At 46.7% G+C, this 21,212-nt stretch overlaps 1 protein-coding gene across 7 annotated transcripts in view; it reads right to left on the bottom strand.

Annotated features, from left to right (window-relative positions):
- Positions 1–5,122: 5,122 nt before the first annotated feature.
- PHF20 (PHD finger protein 20) overlaps positions 5,123–21,212 on the bottom strand; it is a 1,394,195-nt gene continuing 1,378,105 nt past the window's right edge. For all 7 annotated transcript variants that reach the window (XM_069243878.1, XM_069243882.1, XM_069243883.1 and 4 more), the window contains one exon: positions 5,123–6,862. In XM_069243878.1, the coding sequence (XP_069099979.1) occupies positions 6,714–6,862 (149 nt within the window). In that variant the 3' untranslated portion in view covers positions 5,123–6,713. The remainder of the gene's footprint in view (positions 6,863–21,212) is intronic.

Below are 21,212 nucleotides of genomic sequence, written 5' to 3'. Positions count from 1 at the left end.
ATCTGCCCAGAGAGTCGGTCGTATCCAGTCCACAACGAATCATGAACTTAGCTGCATTCCTCCCATCTGTTAAGGCTTGGGACAGGACAGTCCAGGTCGCCTTCGGAACTGCAGGCAGCACTGGTGCAAACGTATCCCAGAGAGTATGGGAATAGCAACTCAAAAGGCATGCAGTGTTCACAGACTTAGCGTTAAGACTGTTGGAAGAAAACAACTTCTTCCCCAAATTATCCAGTCTTTTTGATTCCCTATCCGGGGGTGTGGCAGGGAATGCCCCAGATGAAGAAGCCTGGATGACAAGGCTCTCAGGTGTGGGGTTTTGGGTCAGGAATTTTGGGTCTGACGGCACAGGCCAATGGTGGCGGGCAATCGTCCTACTCACAGGAGCCCCTGTGCTGGGTCTGGACCAAGTGCCCAAAAGGAAGTCCGCCAGTGCTTCATTGAAGGGTAAAAGGGGCTCAGAAGAGGAAGACCCCGGATGAAGCATGCAGGTTAGGATGTTAGGCCATAGAGTAAGAAGCACCCTCCACCGTAGCCACTCTAGGAGGAGAGAGCATACCAGTGTCAGGGGAGGGGTCTAGTCCACTGGCATCACCCAAATCCTGCACCCAGTCCATTTGTGGGTCGTTCTGGTACTCTAAAGGGTCCAGTGACCCCTCCATACTCTCCCCGTATCCATACCCACAAGAATCAGGGTCTGGATCAACCCTGGGCCCAGAAGAGCCATAGAGAATGGAATTGGCGTTGATCGATGTCGTTCCGGCTCCTGGTCGTCAGGTATGAGTATGGGATCGATGTCGATTGTGGGACCAACCGACGTTGGGAGTGTTGGCGTCTGATTAAACGCCAGGGAAGGTCGCCGTGGTACGACCGGCGTCGGGACGGATCTGCAATTGGATCCGGAGGGGCCCTCCGGAGCCGACTGCTTTGAAACCAAAGGGACCCCAACCGACTCACCTGTGCCCAAAGACTCCGAAGGTGGCTCGGGCCGCCCAAAAATGAGGGGCATGGTCTCGTAAAAACTCTGAGGTGGGTGGGGGTGGCTCCGGCTCCCGGGAAGTCGGGGAATCGGGGAGCCGACCCAGGAGAAGGCGCCATTGACGGAGGCCTAGAGCGTCTACACTCTTACCGCGTCGTATCATCCGATCGACTTAGTAAAGTCAAAAAACGCTTGTCTTTCTTTGATTTCTTCTTTTTGTGACCCGAATGTCCCCATGACTTGGAGGACGAACAGCAGGGGTGACTCCGTGGCGATCTCGAGACCTTCCTCTGGAATGGGACTGTGAGCACCACAGAGTTAAGTGTCGGGCCGCCATGAGCTTTAGGGACCGCTCCCTAAAAGCCTTTGGGTTCATGGCCCAACACTCGGCGCACAACTTTGGGTGTGATTGCGCTCCAAACACCATAAGCACACGAGGTGCGGATCCGCCACCAACATAGTTTGGTGACAGGAGTCGCAGGGCTTGAATCCGGTCTTGCAGGACATCCCTCGACGCATCCACAAACTCGTCAAAAATACAACAAAAATGTTGATGTAGTCCAAAAATTACTTCGGTAGCTCTTCTCCAGATCTGCGCGTATGCTGGCACGGAAAGAAAAGAACTGACGTCAGCATGCTGGGGTGGCACCTATATACGACTGCAGATTCATCACGGTGAGCACCACGCCCGCGGAGTCGACCGACGCCACCTGACTGCACGCAGAGGTACTGCTCAAAGAAAAAATCTCCAGATCCAGTCTGATGCCTTTGGGAAATTCAAAGGTAGGAAATCTACAACTAGAAGTCTCTTTATCAGATTAAGGCCTTATGACTTGTGAGAATGCAAATTAATTGATTGTCCTTTCTCAGAAATCCTTCTTTAGTCGCTATATCCTTAGGTCTCAAACACTAGTGTTGTATTAATTATCTCCAAATGAACTCCAGAACTCTGTCGACTTCAACTGTCACAGAAATACAGTTTGTAGATTCTAAGAATGGTCCTTGCAGTTTTGGCATTACTGAAATCATGCCAGAACTTTTCTACATCGAGGTTAATACTGTTATAGTCTTTGAGCGATCTTAATATTTATTTTCTGTGGTATTCTTGGATGTTCTTATATTTTCCGCATTACAAAGACCTTGCTAAATGAATCTCTCTCTATATCGTCGCAAATGAACTGTGAACCTTTAACCTGGATACTCTAATATTAATGGCTTACTTGACAAATTCTTCTGTGACGCAGAACCACACTGGAATCTCTACCTCATGAAATGCGCTCTTCTCAGACACCTCCATATCCCTGTCAAAACATAGTTGAAGTGCGCGGCGCCCGAGCCGCGTGAGCGTATTATCAACTCGATCTCAATGAATGAAAACACTAGACCTGCAAACTAGTAGTTGGGTTACCTGACTGCCACCTTGTAATTTCTGCAAAACAACTCAAAGAACAATCTGCCAGTAAGGACATCGCCTTTTCCAATGCGTATATTTCATGACCTATAGGCCTTTCACTTTTCTATCATACCCCACAGGAGTCAGGGCATAGAAACTTTAAGGGTTCTTGACACTCGGCCACACTACCACAAACCAGAGCATTGGTCCTATCTACTTTTGTCTCTGCAAACCAATTGGAGATCCACTGGACTCTGCATAGTGTACTTCTTTTTAGTTCATCATATAGAGAGCCAGTGTCCTACACCCACTCTTCCAATAATCATCCAGATATGACTATATGTGGACACACAGTCAATACATAAGAACTGTTGCTATCAGGATCAGCTTGGTGAACACCCTGGGAACCAAAGAATGTCCTAAGGTTAACACCAACAATCTGTAGTGGTCAATCCTTAATTATAAATCTGATTTATTATTTATTGCCTTCTGTTATTAACGATCTCAATGTCTCAGTATTCATCTTGTATTTCCAGCAAATCCATTGAGTTGTGGAACTACAAATCATTTGAGAACTGCAAAAGAGCAGTCGTTTTGAATTTATACTACTTGGGAAACTTACTGAAGGGCAGATCTAGAATCTGGCGCAGACTACCTCCCTTTTTAATGAATAAAAAAAATATATAGAGCAACAGCTGTAATCCCGGAGTCATTGAGACTCTCTAGCTAGCACATTTCTCCAGGAGAAAAGCCACCTTACGTTTGTGAGGCGGTAGGATTGGAGAGAGTTTGAATGTTGGGCATGGAGGACGATAAAAAGGATTAGGTTTGGCTTGCCCTTGGTAGATCCGCTTCACCTAAAGGGATAACAAAACAATGTCAGCTGTTGCAGCATAGGTTTTTTTTTTTTACCTCTGTACATTGTTACTGAATTTCCAAATTGTCCTGTAGTGTTGGTGTTAACCCCCATTTCCACAGAGCAGGCCACAGCTTCACTGTGTCTAGATAAGTTTGTATAGACTACTTGGAAACATCCAAGCAATCATGAACCAAGGACAATAAGGATTCAGTATACGCTCCAGCTGGGTGAACATTGCTGAACTGCCAACCTCCCCAAGGATATGGAATATTGTGCTAACAAGCAACTGATATTAGTGTCTCAAACAGCTAGAATGCCAAATGGAAATACTTTTACCAAAGTGCATCTTATATTTTGGTTTTACTGTCTGGAGGGGCAATGGGAAAGATATTAGCTTAAATAGTGCAAACAACGCCTGCAGAACTAGGCTTTAAACAGTATGATGAAAGCAGCAATGGACTGCAGAGCATGGACCCGTGTTTCCTTGATGCAGATCGCTATAGTGCTGATTATGGTTTCTCCCCGGAAGACAAGGCAATGGCCTCAAAGTAGGTTTAAATACGTTCAGTGATCTGCTTAGCAAATAAAGCTCTGTACAGAGTTGACAGAATTTGTCTGTGCATGGAGATCTTTGGGATACAGCAGGTCTTTGGATTAGCCACAATTGGCCCAATACTGACATAGTGCATGAAACGTGTTTTGGAAATTAGCAAGCCAACTAAAATGCATTTGAATAAAAGGAAACACATTCTATTCTCCCCTTCTTTATTGATGGCTTAATATCCAGGCACATTTAAGTTTTGAAACGGTCATAGAATTGCAATCAAGAAAGTTGACAGACTATGTAAAAGATTCTGTTGTGGTTATTTTGCAGTACCGATAAATCCCATCCTACAAAACACAGCAGCAGACGTCTTATGGGAGTGGGTGACAATGACGTCTGTCAACATTGTAAGAGACTAAGCCTAAGCTAAGCATACCAGAACCAGCAAGGCAGGATCTATTTTCAAGTTGAGAACAAGTCCACCTCGCCAGAGACAAAGATAGTCAGCTGCTCTGACGAATTAATCAGCACCAAGAGATCCATGGTGACCTAGGGAGTTACACCAAAGGGGTTCAGTCGATCAACTGCAGTGTGTCTTGTTTGAAAGCATCAGTTTGGGCCAGAGGCTCTAGCAGGAGGATCATGTATCTGCTTGAAGGCAAAGGTGCCCAGAAGAATAATCAATTTTGTTCTTGGATTTGTCCCAGGATGTTGTGTGCTTATTTTTCTTCTTGAGGGAAGATAATGAACGTTTGTGCATCTGTCCTCTGATTCTAGAGACATGAAATTGAGGAAACTTAATAAGAGGGGTTAGGATTAGCTGTGATCCAGCTTAATGATGGCTTTTTTGTGTGTTAATACACGTCACGGAATGGTGCCTGGTAGGCTCGTACTAGTGGGGATCTGTGACTGACACCTGCTGCACAGCTTGAAGCTCGAAAACGTCAGAGAAGACATGATTTTGGTGGTGGTGGGGGGCGGGGGGATAGAGACGACAGACACCCTTAAAGAGTATTAAGGACACAAGAAAACTCTGCAGTTCTTTATTCCGCATCTGAAAAGGCACAATAAAGAGGAACTCCTCTAGTGCTATATACATGTCCCTAACATCACTTCTGGTGGCGCCCAACTCCACATTAACACTGTAGATCATAACCTGACACCGGTGACATGACACTACAAGACAATTTTCCTGATCCAGCCAGGAGCCTATGAGGAATGATCATAAAAGGAATAAGCAGAAGCCAGTCACCTTTAGAAATTACCTTTGGAGCACACATTTTACCACACACACTCAAATTATTCAGGTGATAAAAATACTCACAAGAAGAACAAAGGTAGTCAGCATTTTGTGTAGGTATTTCATTCTTTTAAGTTTACATAGTAAATCTTTTGTTCAATTTCTAAATATTACAGACACGTTACATGTATCCATAACCTTGCACAGCGCGCTTTATATGGAGGCTTTGGGTTTAAACTATGGTGGATACCATTACAAACCAATATGCAGTAAAAGGATGGTAAGAACAAATCTATTTCTCCTGGACAACTAAACTATGCACAAAATAAATGCATAACAGTCACATTGGATGAAACCACGGATTACTCTTCCTGGAAAAAATAAAGAATCAGAATCATGCACCACTATGGGCCATATAAGAAATGCAATGGAACACCATTACAGAAGATGTCCTGAACCCTAAACTGAGGCAGCAATTTTACTTTTTTCTAAAGAAAAGCAACAGACTGGAATAACATTTTGAAAGCATGATGCAAAACATGTTACACAATTTCAATGTCATTGGAATGGCAGTGTTACTCATGCATAGATTGTGGGTTTTTATTCAAAAACACAACACACTGGACCTTGCAAAAGTTTTTTTGAAACGTGTAATAGGGTGTGAATCAGTGTGAAAACTAAATGTCAAAATAACACTAGTAACACAATGGAATGCAAATTATTAACAACTGCAAAAACATGTAAACTGAAGACCCTGCCTACTTGGGCATATTGCCCCTCCACCCCGTCCTTCCTTGCAGTCTGAAATATTAGCTAAATTAATAGGAAAGTAAAAATGGCATAAAGATTGTCCATACAACACCATAATCATATTCGTCAAAAAGTGTAATGTCACCATTTAGCTCTAGAAGAACAACCTGCACAAGACAGGTCAGTAATAGTCGATAACATTTTAATCCAAAATAACATTTCTAGTTTCAAAAATACAAGAGAGCCATGATGATTTCTGATGCCTCTGTTTTATATGGAAGGTATGCACAAGTTAGCCCTACCATCATTTTTAAGGATAAATCCTTAAACTATCTTATTAGAAATTAAAAAGTAACAGTATATTTTGAACAGGGATATTTTATACTTGTTATGAATAACTGAATTAATGTATTATCGATTAAATATTGATATACACATAAACCAAGGGAAACAAAGCAAGCTATCCAATATGATACACATCACTTAAATATGCAATAAAACTGTAATCTACAACCATTGTCAAGAAAATGTTTTGGCTCTTCAAGCTTCTTCAAAAGTGGCACATAGTCAAGTCATCTTTACAGGTTTAGAAAAGACAATTGATCCTTCCATTCTACTTAACTGCGTGGCTGTGGAGTTAGTTTAGGATATAGTTCATTGGCGGCCTTCTAAGACGTAAAGACATCTACAAAAAGACTCAACAAAATTCAAATCAACGTTTCAAGCATTATTATTTTCCTGGTTAGTAAATTTCACAGCCATCCTTAATGGAACGATAATCTGTTGAGATTGTCCAAAGTTCATACTCTCACAGATCCCTGAAGTCAGTCTGTAGCACGCGCAGTAAGGCATGCTTGGTGCCACTGAACTCTCTGGAGCTTTATTGTGCCATAACTCCAAATTCGAGGTCAATCTCTGAAAGCCACCACTAGCCAAGTTATCTTCTCATTAAACACATGTTGAACAGCAAAGTGCAATCTGCTGTACTTTCCCAAGGTCCAAAAGAAGTTGTTTTACACGGTGCTTTAACTGTGGTAACCTCGCCAGTGGCTCTGGAGGTTCTAGTTCTCCTGTATAATCCAAAAAACTTTCCAAGACTGCAAATAAAAGGAACACAATTTTAGAAAAAAGTAATCATTTTTGTATGTTTGTGACTGCAAACAATAAAATTAACAAATACCCACTTCCACAGTTATTACTCTACTGAGGGACTTGAAACGATTTTGGGGACAAAAAAAGAAAAATATATATATCTCAAGTCCATACAAAAATTGCCGAGCTATCACCGCATGAGTGGCGCATGAAGTCTGGTGCGGCACCACAACAAAATTATAAAAAACCAGACCTCAGGAGAGACTGCATGCATACTCTCTGTAAGAATAAAAGTGTAATCTTTATTCAAAAAGAATCAAGTGCCTGCAACGTGTTTCAGCAAACTACCTTGCTCACATACGAGGTAGCTGTGTTTACCATATCAAAATATACCACAGTTGAGATCCTGTGTAAAAATCATTAAGTTTATTACCTGTAGTACACCTTTTGTGGTATATATTTTGGACCATCCATTTGTTACATAATAGAATCCTTGAACATGCTAGAGCCATTGTGAATCATGATGAACACTAACTAGTTGCCAGACATTTTGAAATGTATCATAACAGTTTGAGAATCATTGGGATTGATAGCATCAGAGTAGATCCCTGGGTGGTGACCGTGTTGCTGCCCTTAGAAAACAGGAAACAAGATGTATGAGCTCAACACCAAGGTGCCACATAGTCTTAATTCAGATGAAGAATTACATATTCATTTTGTGTTTCAGTATTGTACATAGTGTAGCCTACTGTGCATTATATAATGCCCCTCTCTAACGTGCTCCAAATGGGGGTCCCCATCCTTTTCTTCTGAAGAACATGGAGTACTTGGGTGATGGTCACATTTTTACACAGTATTGTGATGGACCAGTGTTTTGTGTTTCTGCAATGGATCTTAATATAGTCCTCCATCTGTCATAATATACCAGGATAGTACTATACTAGGTGTCATTGAGTTTAGTGATAGGAAGACGCCTACATTTGCCCACTTGGGCTATTTTTGATCCTTTATTCTTCCCAGTCTCAGATTGGTCACACATGCAAATCTTTTAGTTTGTTTATATTTTCTTCTGATGGGCCTGCCAAATTAAGTATTACCACATTATACTGCGTTTTATTTACATGTTACTGATACTGCCTACTGGAGCCAGTATACGATTCGCAGCTCATTGTCTGAGAAGTTCAGGTATACTACACAGGATATTGCTTTCCTTTATTTCCAAAGACTTCTTTAAGCTTGGCGAGAACGAGCAGTCTGATTGGCTGTCAGCAAGACGAGAAAAATATTATTTATTTTCAGAAATGGCCCTGGGGGATGAAGTTACAGACAGGATACCATTTCTGCATGTTTGAACACATTTTGAGCTATAGCATTTCCGTAATCTGACTGACACTGATTCTAATGTTTTTTTGCAACAAAATACTAGCAGCATTTAGGTGCTTTAAATCATGTACTACAGATTCTACTTTTATGCTTCATACAAGCAAACATTCTACCTCTTTCATAAGAAAGAGCAAAACACCAAGGATCTAAGACATTTGTGGGGAAAGGTGATTGTGTGACCATGTGTTACAAGGACTAGAACTACTGGCAATCTCTTGGGGTAGCATTCCAACCCATAGTTTTTTTTGCCCAATGTGCCACCTCAGATTAGATCCAGCCATATGCAAATCAGCCTTGACCCTGCTCAAATTAAGAACAGCTCAGCCTACACTGCCATCTAGGTCCTTTCTGAACCAGAACACAAACAAAGCAGGAACAGTTTCGGCCTATTTAGGCCTCCTCAATCAGGTGCACCTTAGATCCAGTGGCTCAGTGAAGACACCACTTTGTGAACATGTTTGTGGCTGAGATGTGGTAGAGTAAGAAGAAGTGGAGGCTTCCTAGAGAATGGACCAAGTACCAGACTGGATTATCTGTGACTCGAATCTGGCCATACCCTTGACAACGTAGAGCATTACCTAAAACAAACAAAAGGTGTTGGGAGAAATGCGTGTAACTAGTCTAAGCACTAGCAATCTTTCTAGGTAGCAAAAACCCATGTTTTTTTTTTACCATTTTGTCAGATTAGACTGCAAATTAGCCTTGGTCCTGCTCCAACATGAATGGTCGAGCCAAAACCACCAAACCAGGTCCACTCTGAACCAGAACACAAACAATACTAGGCTGGTTTCAGCCTATTTGAACCTCCAGTCAGGTGCACTTTGGATGTAGTGGTAAATGACAGAACACTGCCTGGTTAAGGTAGGGCAGGTAGAAGATGGCATCAGAGGAATCATGGTGGCTGCCCACTTCTGTGTCCATTAATGTTTAGGAACTGGATGTTCTGAAAGAGGAGCAGAGAAAAATAAGTGGGTCGCAAAATCAACTGAGTTTGCCTTGATCAACTAATTATCCAGTCTGGGTGGGAGGGGAAGAGAAATTCTGTGTGCAAATGAGGTTGAAAAAAATGTGTCAAATCAACCCTCATGTGAATTCCGGTGAGAAATAGGCCATGCCTGTTCTTGGAACCAGGAAGCATCTGCAGAAACAGCTCTCTAGCTTTTTGGGTACTGATGCATGTAGGAGGCTGTCTCAGTATATGGTGTACACCTATAGGTGAGGCACCCTGTACTGAGACCAGGTAACCCTTAGTTATAGTGTAGGTGGCTCTTGATAACCAGAGCTCTCATCGTCGTAGCTGTGGAGAGCAGCTAAGACTTATCCAGGAGGGTATAAAGCGGTTGCAAATACCACACAGGTCAGTCAGTGATGTATACACAGGAAAGAACCACCCCAGTGTTAGAAAAATAGGTTATATTAATTATAACACACACTCTAGAACAAACGTTGGTATAGTACCTACCCTGAGTTATCAACATACAAAAATATACTTAGCAACAGGTAAGTAAAGGCATAAAATAGCATGGGCCCCTGAGGGGGGTTGAGGGGGAGGTTCCAAACCATATACTAAAAACAAATTGAATGGGAAAAATCACTCCCAACCCACCCTACCACACAAGCACCCTTAGGAGTGGGCAAGTACTAAAACCCCAAAGGTAATTAGGTAGGATTCGCCAGTCACCCGTATGTAACCCTGGGTCAGAGTCAACAGGATAACATAGGGAAATCTGGGTTGGAGTTTTCTAGTTTTAGAACCCTTCCCAGAGGACCCTGAGGAAACCCGCTGGGACAAGGGAGGTTAGATTGCGCCCCCATCTGTGGATACCCAGAACAGTATCTACACCAGGGAGCTCAGGTGCATAGGGGTGAAGTAGCGTCGGAACCTCCCATTTAAGTCACTGGAGACCTCAGTTGTCCAGCTGCTGTCGTAACTCGTAGACCAGGTCGGTGGAACCCAGGCATGGATTCCTGAAGACGAGGACCTAAGGAAAGAGGGGACCAAGTTCAGAACAGGTACTGAGGTAGTGCAGGAAGACAATGCCCAACCCCCTCAGAGATGCTTTCCTATTGGACAAAGAAGTGCAGCTGTGGAGTCCAAGAATTGTCCCACATCGGTCGAACTGCAGAGGGGTCAGCGGGGCCACCAACAAGTATTGGCAAATGCAGGGAAACACTGCAAGGAGTTGGCAGGATTTGTGGGGTCCAACAAGGTCCAGGTGACCCTAAATTGGCAGGTATGGTCAAGGCAGCCCTCAGCATGCAGGAGAGCCCGCAGGAATCGTTGGAGCCCCCCAGCAGGATCCTCTGGCAGAAAGCACAAGGAGTCACAGGGAGGCCTCAACAGCACAGCAAAGATTGATGCCCATATTGCAGGAGTTGCAAAGAGGACGTCGCTCTTTGAGCTGGAGAGTGCCGGAGGCCGGGGCTTCTTGGAGCTAGGTGGTCTTTGGATTGAAGAGCCAACATGCCTTGACAACGACAAGCAGATGCAATGCACAGGAATTCCAGCCAAGCAGCTCCAGCAAAGGACCACAGACTTCCTAGTTGCAAGGAAGCTAGGTCAGACCTCGGGAGAGCCACAGAACCACCACCTGTGTTGTAGAACCTTAAAGAGTCTGTGGGACAGCAGGATCCACGAGCCGGTCGTCGTTGTTGAGATGCCAGCGGATGCAGGGGAGTGACTCCTTCACTCCATGGGAGATTTCTTCTAGCTTTCCTAAGTGCAGGCAGTGTCCCCGTGACTCTGGAGGATGCAAGGCCACTGATTTACAGAAGTCTCTGCAGAACTTAGAAACAAAGCTGCAGTAGGAGCCTACCTATTGGTTATAGTCTTGTTCTTGATGTCAGCGAAAAACAGCAGCGGTTCCGGTGTCCAGGTTGCAGAAGTGTCTTGCAGAGGAAACTTGCAGACGATTCCTGAAGTCTTGCAGACAAATCTAGGGCCCCAATATCAGAGGAGCCCTTAAGAAACCCAAGGAAGGGGTTGGACACTTACTGCAGTGACCTACCTATCAGAGGGGGTCAGAGATTTCACACAGCTGGCCTAGCCAGTCAGATGCTGCCCAGAGGCCTCTGCTCATCTTATATCCAAGATGGCAGAATCAAGTGGCCACCTAGCAGAGCTCTGGGCACCTCCCTAGTGGAGGGGCTGGAGAGGGGGTGGTCACTACCCTGCCCTTTGTGTGGTTTCGTGCCAGAGCGGGCATTGGGGTTTCCTGCACTGGTGCAAACAGGCTCGTGCAAGGAGGGAACCACATGTGCCCTTCCAAGCAGTCTTGTGGAACTCAGAAGCACCCCAACCCAGAGACACCTATTTCTAAAGAAGAGGTGGTCACACCTCTATCTTACAGGAAATCCTTTGTTCGGCCTTTCACTGCCCGAATTAAGCTCAGCAGCAGGAGGGCAGAACAGTGTCTGGGGTTGGTGGCAGCACGGGCTATCATGCAGACCCTGCAAAGCTGTACAGGCAGACTTTGGGGGATCTCCTAGGAAACCTCCAGAGTACATGGTATCATGTAACTAGCACTGGAACCTGTGTAGTTGCATGATTCTAACATGGCTGATGCCAAAGATGCCTATGTTCGGAGAAGTCATTATGTAGTTGGACAACTTGTGTTGACCATTGTCCACTACATACCTTAAGATGGCTTCGCCACACTTACAAAGCCAGGAAATGGAGTCTGGGATTTGTCAGGAAACCTCTGCTCATGAAGGTGTGCTCTCACACGTAGAACCATGCTCCCTGCCCTTGGGTTGAAGGGCCTACTTTAGGGGTGACTTACAGGGTCAGAGTGCAGTGACCATGATATAAGGCAAAGCTTATGCCTGGAGTGAAAAGCGCATGCACCTTTTCACACAGGCTGCAATGGCAGGCCTGCAGTCACAGTTTGCATGGGCCCTCATGGGTGGCACAATACATGCTGCAACCCCTGGAGGACTCCTGGTGTACCAATGTCCTGGGTACCTAAGTACCATATATTAGGGACTTACATGGGTGCACCAGTATGCCAACTGTGGAGTGTAAAAGCTACCATACAACTAAATTTATGGGAGAGAACACGGACACTGGGGTCCTGGTTAGCAGGAACCCAATATACTACATCCGAACCATACTAACACCAGGCAAAAAGTAGGGTAAACTATGCCAGAAAGATGCTACTTTCCTACAGTGCATGCCTAACTACCCATGGCTCCTTAATCAGTGAAGACACCGCTTTGTGAACATGTTTGTAGCTGAAAAGTGGTAGAGTAAGAAGAAGTGGAGGCTTCATGGAGAATGGACCAAGTACCAGACTGGATTATCTGAAGGATGGAGACGTCATTCATGATCTGCTGCATTGAAAGCTGTGTTTGTCTGCCCCGGCCTGCTGAACCACGAGAGATATGCCCTGATGTTCCAGCCATACCCAGAGCTGCAGAGCCTCTTGACAAACTGTCAACGACCCCACCAGCCCTGTTTGCTTCATTACCCTATGGTGGTGGAGTTGTATGTGAACACATGAACCAGCATTCCCCTGATTAAAGGAAGAAAGGCCTTTAATAATAGGTTGATTGCTTGGAGCTCTGACAAGTTTTACTTTTTTAAACATTTTTATTTGTATTTATGGCAACAGGAACAATACAACAGTCAGAGCTTCCCAGGCAAGGGGAAAGGGGCAGGGGTGCGGGCTGTGGGTGGAAAATGAAGAAGGAATCAGGAGAAAAAGAAAGGGAAGAACTGGGAAAGGAAGAATGGGAGTCAGAAGAGGGGACGACACCACTCTAGATAATTATTATAAGGCAGTGAGGCAGATGCACATAACTGTACCATTTGCAAATTCCCCAAATGGAGGAAAGGTGCAGCATAAGACCACAAGCAAAAAACATAGGGCCATATGTACTAAGGAATTTTCCCATAGAGACCGAATGGGTAAAATCCTTTGATAGATCTGGCCCATAGTTACTTATATCATGCAACGGCGCCACAGGTACCGTCTCATGCCCAAGTTAATGTTCAACAAGGGACGCAGAGTTCCAGTGCACTGATCACTCAGTTCTGTATAATAAACGTTTGATTACCCACATGACTAGAATTTTCACAGGGTCTTGTGCCTCCTGAGAGCTGTGAGGAAGTCTCTATGGCGCAAAAATGAAGGAAAAGTTTCCCAGATGTCCTTGGGGAGGGAGCGAAAGGATACATCGGCTCCCAGAAATTGGACAGCTGCTCCTGACAGCAAGCAACATCCCGCAGCCATGCACGAGAAGTGGGAGTGGGCTTGCGGCCCCAATACATGGCCACCCTACCTTTAGCCAGAAGACCTAGCAGGGCTGTGAGCTGACGGACTCTGGTCGATGTGTCTGACATAGCCGGGCAGGCCCACCAAGGTGGTGCATGGGGTTCGTTGCCCTAAGATAGTGTCTAGAAACGTGAACAGTTCCTCCCAGTAGGCTCCCATCCTCAAGCATTGCCAAGCAAGGTGAATGAAGGAAGCTTGGGGGGAGACGCATCTGAGGCAACACGATTCTGTGACGGGTCCCATTTTTATAGAGCTGCAGATGGCTGCGGTGGAGGAATTTGAAGTGTATTAAGCGCAATGGTAATTGGGAGAGAGCGACTCCATCTGTCTACACCAGAATGACCATTGTTTGTCAGTTATGGGGGGTCCGTGTCTACCTCCCAAGCTAAGCGTGCTGCCAAACCTGTGGGTGGCACAGATATTGCGCGTGATCAATTTGCTTGTGTCCCAAAGCTGGGGGTGGTGGAGGTGGTCAGAAAATGTGCTGTGTAACACACAACAATTGGCTCTACAGCAGGTTGGTTTGAGTTGGAAGAATAGGCAGGAGTCTAGTGTGGAGACAAAGACTACGTGGTCTCCAAGGGCGGGATGAGTATGCCCTCGGAGTACAGATCAGAGAAGGTGGTACTATTGCGTGCTCACAGTCTAGCGCTCTGTTCCTGCATTGGTTGGATCAAAGAATTGTAATTAAGTGGGAGGGGGCATACATATAGGCTAATCTAGCACACACACTCAGACCATGCCCAGCGCACACATTTGACAGTATCTATCTCCGCTCTAAGTACCCTGAAAGGCAAGTAAAATGCAGTGGTCAGTGGCCATGGGGCTGCCTGTCTTTTCTATAGCTGTGTGGGGCTGGAAGGGTGTTGTTGATCCAATAATGTAGGTTTTAGGCTTGAGGGCATAAGGTGTATAGGGACATGTCAGGAACCCCCAAGCCCGCTTGAGCCAGCAGTAAGGTAAAGAGTTCCCATGATATTCGTGGTTGGTTGCCGGCCCAGGTCAGCGTTGCCAGGTTGGATCTGAGACGCTTGAGGAACAGAGCTGTGAGGGGAATGGGTATATTTAGGAATAGATAGAGGAATTTGGATAAGATGATCATCGCCGCTATTGCGATATGTCCTTCGTGGGCCAGGGGTAGTTTTGTCCACATCAGTATTCTATCTTCCGGCCATGTAATGGCAGAAGTGTGATTGGCTTTCCACAGTTCCACAGTGTAGGAAGCAGGCCTGGTGTGTGGTGGGTACCTATGGTACTTAAACCTTATATCAGGTATTCCCTCTTAGTGAAGTGTAGGCAGTGTCTAGAAGCCATGCTCTCTAGAGGTAGCTGTGGATGAGCAGCCAAGGCTTATCTAGGAGACATGCAAAGCTCATGCAATACCACTGTAGTCACACAGCACTTACACACATGAAAGAAAACACCCAGTAATACAAAAATAAGGGTACTTTATTTTTTGGAACACAATATCACAGAATACTAGAAGGACAACCCTCCAATAGGAGGCAAGTAATACACCAAATATATACACTAGCAGTCAGAAGCAGGCATAGAAAAGGTTAGAGAATAGTGCAAATAGCAATAACCATTAGTGACCCTATACTAAAAAAAAAAAAAATGGAATGCTAACACAGGACCCTCACTTAGGTAAGTGGAATGTGTAGAGGGGAGCTGGGAGTACTAGAAAACCACAGAGGTAAGTAACACAGCACCGCTCCAGCGACCAGGAAAGCAGGAGTAAATCACTGGAATTTCCCCAAACTACCCAAAAGGAGGAAAAGAAGAAAAAGAAGACACCCAGTCAAGACTGCAAGAAACCAGCTGTGTATTCCTGAAGAAGACTACCTGCGGAGAGAGGGGACCAGGTCCAAAAGTCACAGTAGAGTCCAGGAGGAGGAGGAGGAGGAGCTACTACCCACCCAGCTGTACTTGCAGGAGTTGGTCGACGTTGAGGAAGAACAGGTCAACACTGCAGCCCTGGATTCGGGGAAGATTTCCTGATGGATGCAGAAGATGTCCCACGCTGGAGTGAAGATTGCTGATGGGTGTCGTGCAGGAATTCCACCAACAAGCCTTGGCAAAGGCAAACTCGTGGTTAGTGGAAAAGTGGTGCTGCTGGGGACCAGCAAGGCCCAAGAGGATTCAACCAAAGAGGGGAAGTCTTAGGGGACCCTCAGTGTCCCAGAGAGTCCACAGAAGCAGAGGCAGCACCCACAGGAGTCCCACAGGACAGGGACACACAAGTTGCAGAAGGAATCTACGCAGCACTACAGAAAAGAATCCCAAGCTGCAGGAGAACCACGCAGAGGGCTGAGCATCGCAGAAAGGCGTGCTGGGGACTGGAGCTACAAGTCACCTGAGGATCCTTTGGAGGAGATGCAACAAGCCTTGGCAGATGCAAGAGACGCAGTGAATGGGGGAGCTGTCCTGCCTGGGAAGGCAAGGGCTTACCTCCACCAAAGTTGGACAGCTGGCACAGAGGACCAAGAGGAAAGCTCCGGACCATCACCCGTAAGGCAGGACCCACGCAACTCAATATGAGGGGAGATCCACGCAGCCGGTCGTCCTTTGCAGCGAGTGCCTGCGGATGTAGGAGAGTGACTCCTTCACTCCAAGGGAGATTCCTTCTTCCTGTGCAGGCTGAAGAGTTGCTGTCTTCTGAGGATGCACGGCCAGGGAAATGTTGCAAAGCTGGCAGGAACTGTGTAAACAAAGTTGCAGAAGAGTCTTCTTTGTTGATTGCAGCATTGTCGATTCCTGGAGGATCCAGTCGCAGTTCCAGTGGCCAGAAGTGGAAGTTGAAGTTGCAGAGGAATTCTGCTGGAGTCTTGCAAGCCGAATCCGAGGACCCACTCAATCAAGAGACCCTAAATAGCCCTGAAAGGGGGATTGGTCACTTAGCCAGGTAAGCACCTATCACAAGGGGGCTCTGATGTCACCTGACTGGCCTCGCCACTCAGATACTCCCAGAGCTCCTACCAACCTTGGAAACAAGACAGCAGAGCCCAGGGACCCTCTGGAGGAGCTCTGGGCACCACTCCTGGGGTGGTGATGGACAGGTGAGTGGTCACTTCCCATTCCATTGTCTAGTTTCGCACCAGAGCAGGGACTGGGGGCCCCTGAACCGGTGTGGACTGGTTTATGCATGGAGGGCACTAAATGTGCCCTTCAAAGCATACCAGTGGCTTGGGAGGCTACCCCTCCCAAGCCAATCACACCTATTTCTAAAGGGAGAGGGTGTTCCCGCTCCCAAAGGAAATCCTTTGTTCTGCCTTCCTGGGCTTGATCAGATCAAACAGCAGGAGGGCAGAAACCTGTCTGAGGGTTGGCAGCAGCTTGGGCTGCCCGGAAAACCCTGTAAGACTGGTAGTAGCAATGCTGGGGGTCCTCTAAGGATCCCCAAAGTGCATGGAATCATACTTCCAATACTTGCAACAGTACTGGGGTAGGATTCCGACATGTTTATACCAAACATGCCCAGTTCGGATTTACCATTATGTAGCTGGACATAGGCAGTGACCGATGTCCAGTACATGAGTAAAATGGAGTCCCCACACTCACAAAGTCCAGGAAAATGGATCTGGAGTTTGTGAGGGCACCTCTGCTAGTGCAGGGGTGCCCTCACACACAGGTACCTACACCTTGCCCTCTGGGCTGAGAGGGCCTACCATAGGGCTGACTTATAGTGACCTGGTGCAGTGACCCGTAGTGAAAACGGGTGCATATACCCGTTTCACGCAGATTGCAATGGCAGGCCTGCAGAACCCTTTGCATGGGCTCTGTATGGGTGGAAGAATAACTGCTGCAACCCATAGGGATCCCCTGGATTCCCAATGCCCTGGGTACCGAGGTACCATATACTAGAGGCTTACATGGGGAGACCAGTATGCCTATTTTGGGAAGAAAAAGGCAGTTACCAATTTAAAAGGGAAAGAGCATAACCACTGGGGTCCTGGTTAGCAGGATCCCAGTGCACCCAGTCAAACACACTGACAACAGGCAGAAAATGGGGGCAGCCATGCCAAGAAAGAGGACACTTTCCTACACACAGGATTCCGACTGACCCAAATACCCAAGTACCATACCGGGCCCACCACACGTATGAGTGGGTATTCCACGTCAAAGGGCTGAGTGCTACCGGTGAGGGGAAAATGAACAGACTTGGACCAATTGATATGAACACCTGAAAATTCACTGAATGGTACCACTTTTCGCATCATGGTGCCAAGGTTTTGCTGAGAGTTGTAAGCATACAGCGTGAGATCATCTGTAAACATGGAGACCAGTAGAACTCTTGTTGTAAAGGCGATGCCCCAGTTCGTGTGGTGTTGCGTAATTCTCGCTGCCAGTGACTCCATTGCTATTGCAAATAGAATGGGCGAAAGCAGACACCCCTGTTCCGTTCCGTGTGTAATCTGGAATGGGTCCGATAGCATCCCATTTATTTACAATTAAGCAGTGGGGAGGTTATAGAAGAGTTGCATCTGCCAAATGAACAGCAAGGTGAAGCCGAGGCATGTGATAAGTGGAAAGAGGTATGCCCATTCCAGTGTGTCAAACGCCTTGGTGGCTTTTAATAATGGTACCAACGCAGAAACCTGGAGATCGAGGTGATGCATTACTGCAAAGAGAGTGCGGTATTGTATGATTATCAAGGATAGCCTGTAGGAATCAAATTGGGAGGCTGGTTTTTCAGGTTTGAGGAGCATAACTATTACAGCCTCACATAACGAAGGAGGCAGGGAGCTAATCTCAAGGGGTTCCTCAAACATTGCTAATAGGGGTGGTGCTAGTATGGAGCAAATTACTTGTAGAAGGCAGTGGCGAGGCCACCAAGGCCGGGCGTCCTTTCTCTGGGCAGACCCTGAATGACCTGTATTGTTGATTCCCTCAGTGGTTATAGGTGAGTCTAGGTATGCGTGGTGGGCCCGGTCTAGCCATAACAAGTGAACTGTATCAAAGTACACAGTCAATTCAGTCAGGCCCTTGTCAGTGGTGGCAGTGTACAGTTTAGAGTAAAAAAAGATAACATCACATTTAGGATGTCCGTAGGGGCAGACACCAGATTAGATTTCTCATAAAGCAGTTCCACCACAAAGGTGGCTGCCCGCAGTTTGCAGAGCAATCCAGCAAGTGTCCTACCAGGGCAATCTCCCTCCCCGAAACAACGAGCCTGCGGATCGCAATTTAAATAATGAGTCTCTCTATATACTTTGTTGGTGAACTCCGACAGCTTAACCCAGATGTCAGCCTGCAAGGCTTCATCATTAGAACAGTAATATTCTGTCTCCAGGTCAGGGACATCGTGCTCCAGCTGTGCAAGCCTCCTGTGTATGGCTTTCAGAATGCCCGACTGTTTAGTGATGCAAGAGTTGCAGATTACCACCTTGAAGGCTTCCCACAGAATGGAAGGCTACCGCACAGGCCCCTCGGCGTGCGCAAAGTATTCCGGAACATCCTTCCGAACCTTCTTGTATAATTTAATGTAATGCCTGGTGGGTGAAGCGCTTACCCTTACCCTCAAAAGTAAGCCTGGACTGTCAGGCCTCCTGCTTGCCCATAGTTATGTGTGGGAGCGGGGCTTGGAAGCAATGGCATCACACAAATGATCAACTGACAGATTAGTCTGTGGCATACTAGGGTAAGGTGGTTTCCAAGCTGCTACGCTCGGAATAACTGAGCCAGACCTGATAACTAGCTTTTAAATGGTGCAATTCCACTTTGAGCCCCGCCATACCCCAGTGTATCTTTCTTTTTGGGGGGCACAAGCAGTCTCAGGGTTGGGGGGAGGGCGTGGGGGGAGGACATGGTTAGGGTCAGGAGAAGAGGCAGTAGGTTGTCCAAATCAGCAGAAGAATAATGCACACCAGCGGCTAGCAACACCCGCCTCCAGACAGAGTGCCCACACATGGGGAAGAGAAGGTGAGTATGATGGGCAGCAGGCAAAGTGCGGTCCACCCCAATATCCGTGTAACGCAGCCCGTATATGATAGGTGGGTGTGTTTAGGGTGCATTCAGAGTCCAAGGTTTAGGCAGAGGGACTATAGTTTATAACAGCACTCCACTTGGTGAACATCCTCTCAGGTGGCCCGTTGAGGTGCGCCCCAACCGCCTAGCAGCATCCACAACACGTGGGGGTCGGTCGGCATTGTGAGGCCATCCATCATCTCTCCAATGTAGACAGTGACGCTGAGGGCTCGCCCGCCACACCGCAGCCGGCAGTTAAAGCCTGCCCGCAAATTAGACCCCAGCCTGGGGGCTGTGGCCTGCAAGGAGGCAGAGAGTATGGGGGACAGTCAAGAGATGATCAACGTAGCCACTCCTAGCAGCCACACAGGTCCAGGTACTCTGTGAGGCACGGATCACACATGCGACCCACACCCCCGTCCAATGGGGTACAAGCACCAGTAGGTCAACAAGCATGTGGGATAGATAAGCGGCAGCTGCATCCCCTATGTAGGCTCTCACCTCCGAGTTTGTGCGGCCCTCTGCCCACAAGCTCGCCCCAAATGCCAAACGACTGCAACTTAGCCTGAACTGCGCACAAGTTCCAGCGGGCCGAAGGAAGTCTCCCCATGTACCACCAGCCCTAAATGCGGGACAATCGCCACCAGGCGTGCATTGATTGTTCTGAGGGCCACTGAAGCTGAAGGATCTTGTGCTGAGCCAGCTGTGTGTCGGATGTTGGCAGGATCGTAAGTTGGGCCAGCTGAACCTCTCTATATAGCAGCAATCTTGCTGCCCGGCTGGGCTCCACCCCATCAGAGCTGCGACAGGTTGATGTGGTGTCTGGTTTCCACTGGAGACCATAGTTCTCTGATCCCCACTTCTCCCATCTGGCTGCCTCAGCCCAGAAGTGATATATCTTTCACTATAGTCGGCTCTAATTGGGGAGGGGAAGAGGGGTCTGCAAACCAATTTCAAACCAGAAAGTCCTGCAGGCCCGAATGGGCAAAGTGCCCGTCCCTACAGATCTGACTGCCCACGCAGCAGTGTTTGGTAAAAGTGTGCAGAGATGCCCACACTGCTGTGACAGATGTCCAGGACCGTACCTCTGTGTGCCGCTGAGGCTGTGTTTTGTGTGCCTACTTGTGTACCCCCCCAGTGCTCTACAAAACCCCCCTGGTCTGTCCCCCGAGGACGCGGGTACTTACCTGCTGGCAGACTTGAACCGGGGCACCCCCTTCTCCATTGAAGCCTATGCGTTTTGGGCACCACTTTGACCTCTGCACCTGACCGGCCCTGAGCTGCTGGTGTGGTAACTTTGGGGTTGCCCTGAACCCCCAACGGTGGGCTACCTTGGACCCAACTTTGAACCCCGTAGGTGGTTTACTTACCTGCAAAAACTAACAAACACTTACCTCCCCCAGGAACTGTTGAAAATTGCACTGTCTAGTTTTAAAATAGCTATATGTCATTTATGTGAAAACTGTATATGCTATTTTGCTAATTCAAAGTTCCTAAAGTTTCTAAGTGAAGTGCCCTTCATTTAAAGTATTATTTGTAAATCTTGAACCTGTGGTTCTTAAAATAAACTAAGAAAATATATTTTTCTATACAAAAACCTATTGGCCTGGAATGGTCTCGGAATGTGTGTTCCTCATTTATTGCTTGTGTGTGTACAACAAATGCTTAACACTACCCTCTGATAAGCCTACTGCTCGACCACACTACCACAAAATAGAGCATTAGAATT

This window comes from Pleurodeles waltl, chromosome 7, assembly GCF_031143425.1.
Source record: "Pleurodeles waltl isolate 20211129_DDA chromosome 7, aPleWal1.hap1.20221129, whole genome shotgun sequence".
NCBI lineage: Eukaryota > Metazoa > Chordata > Amphibia > Caudata > Salamandridae > Pleurodeles > Pleurodeles waltl.
This window is presented reverse-complemented; position numbering and strand designations above follow the sequence as displayed.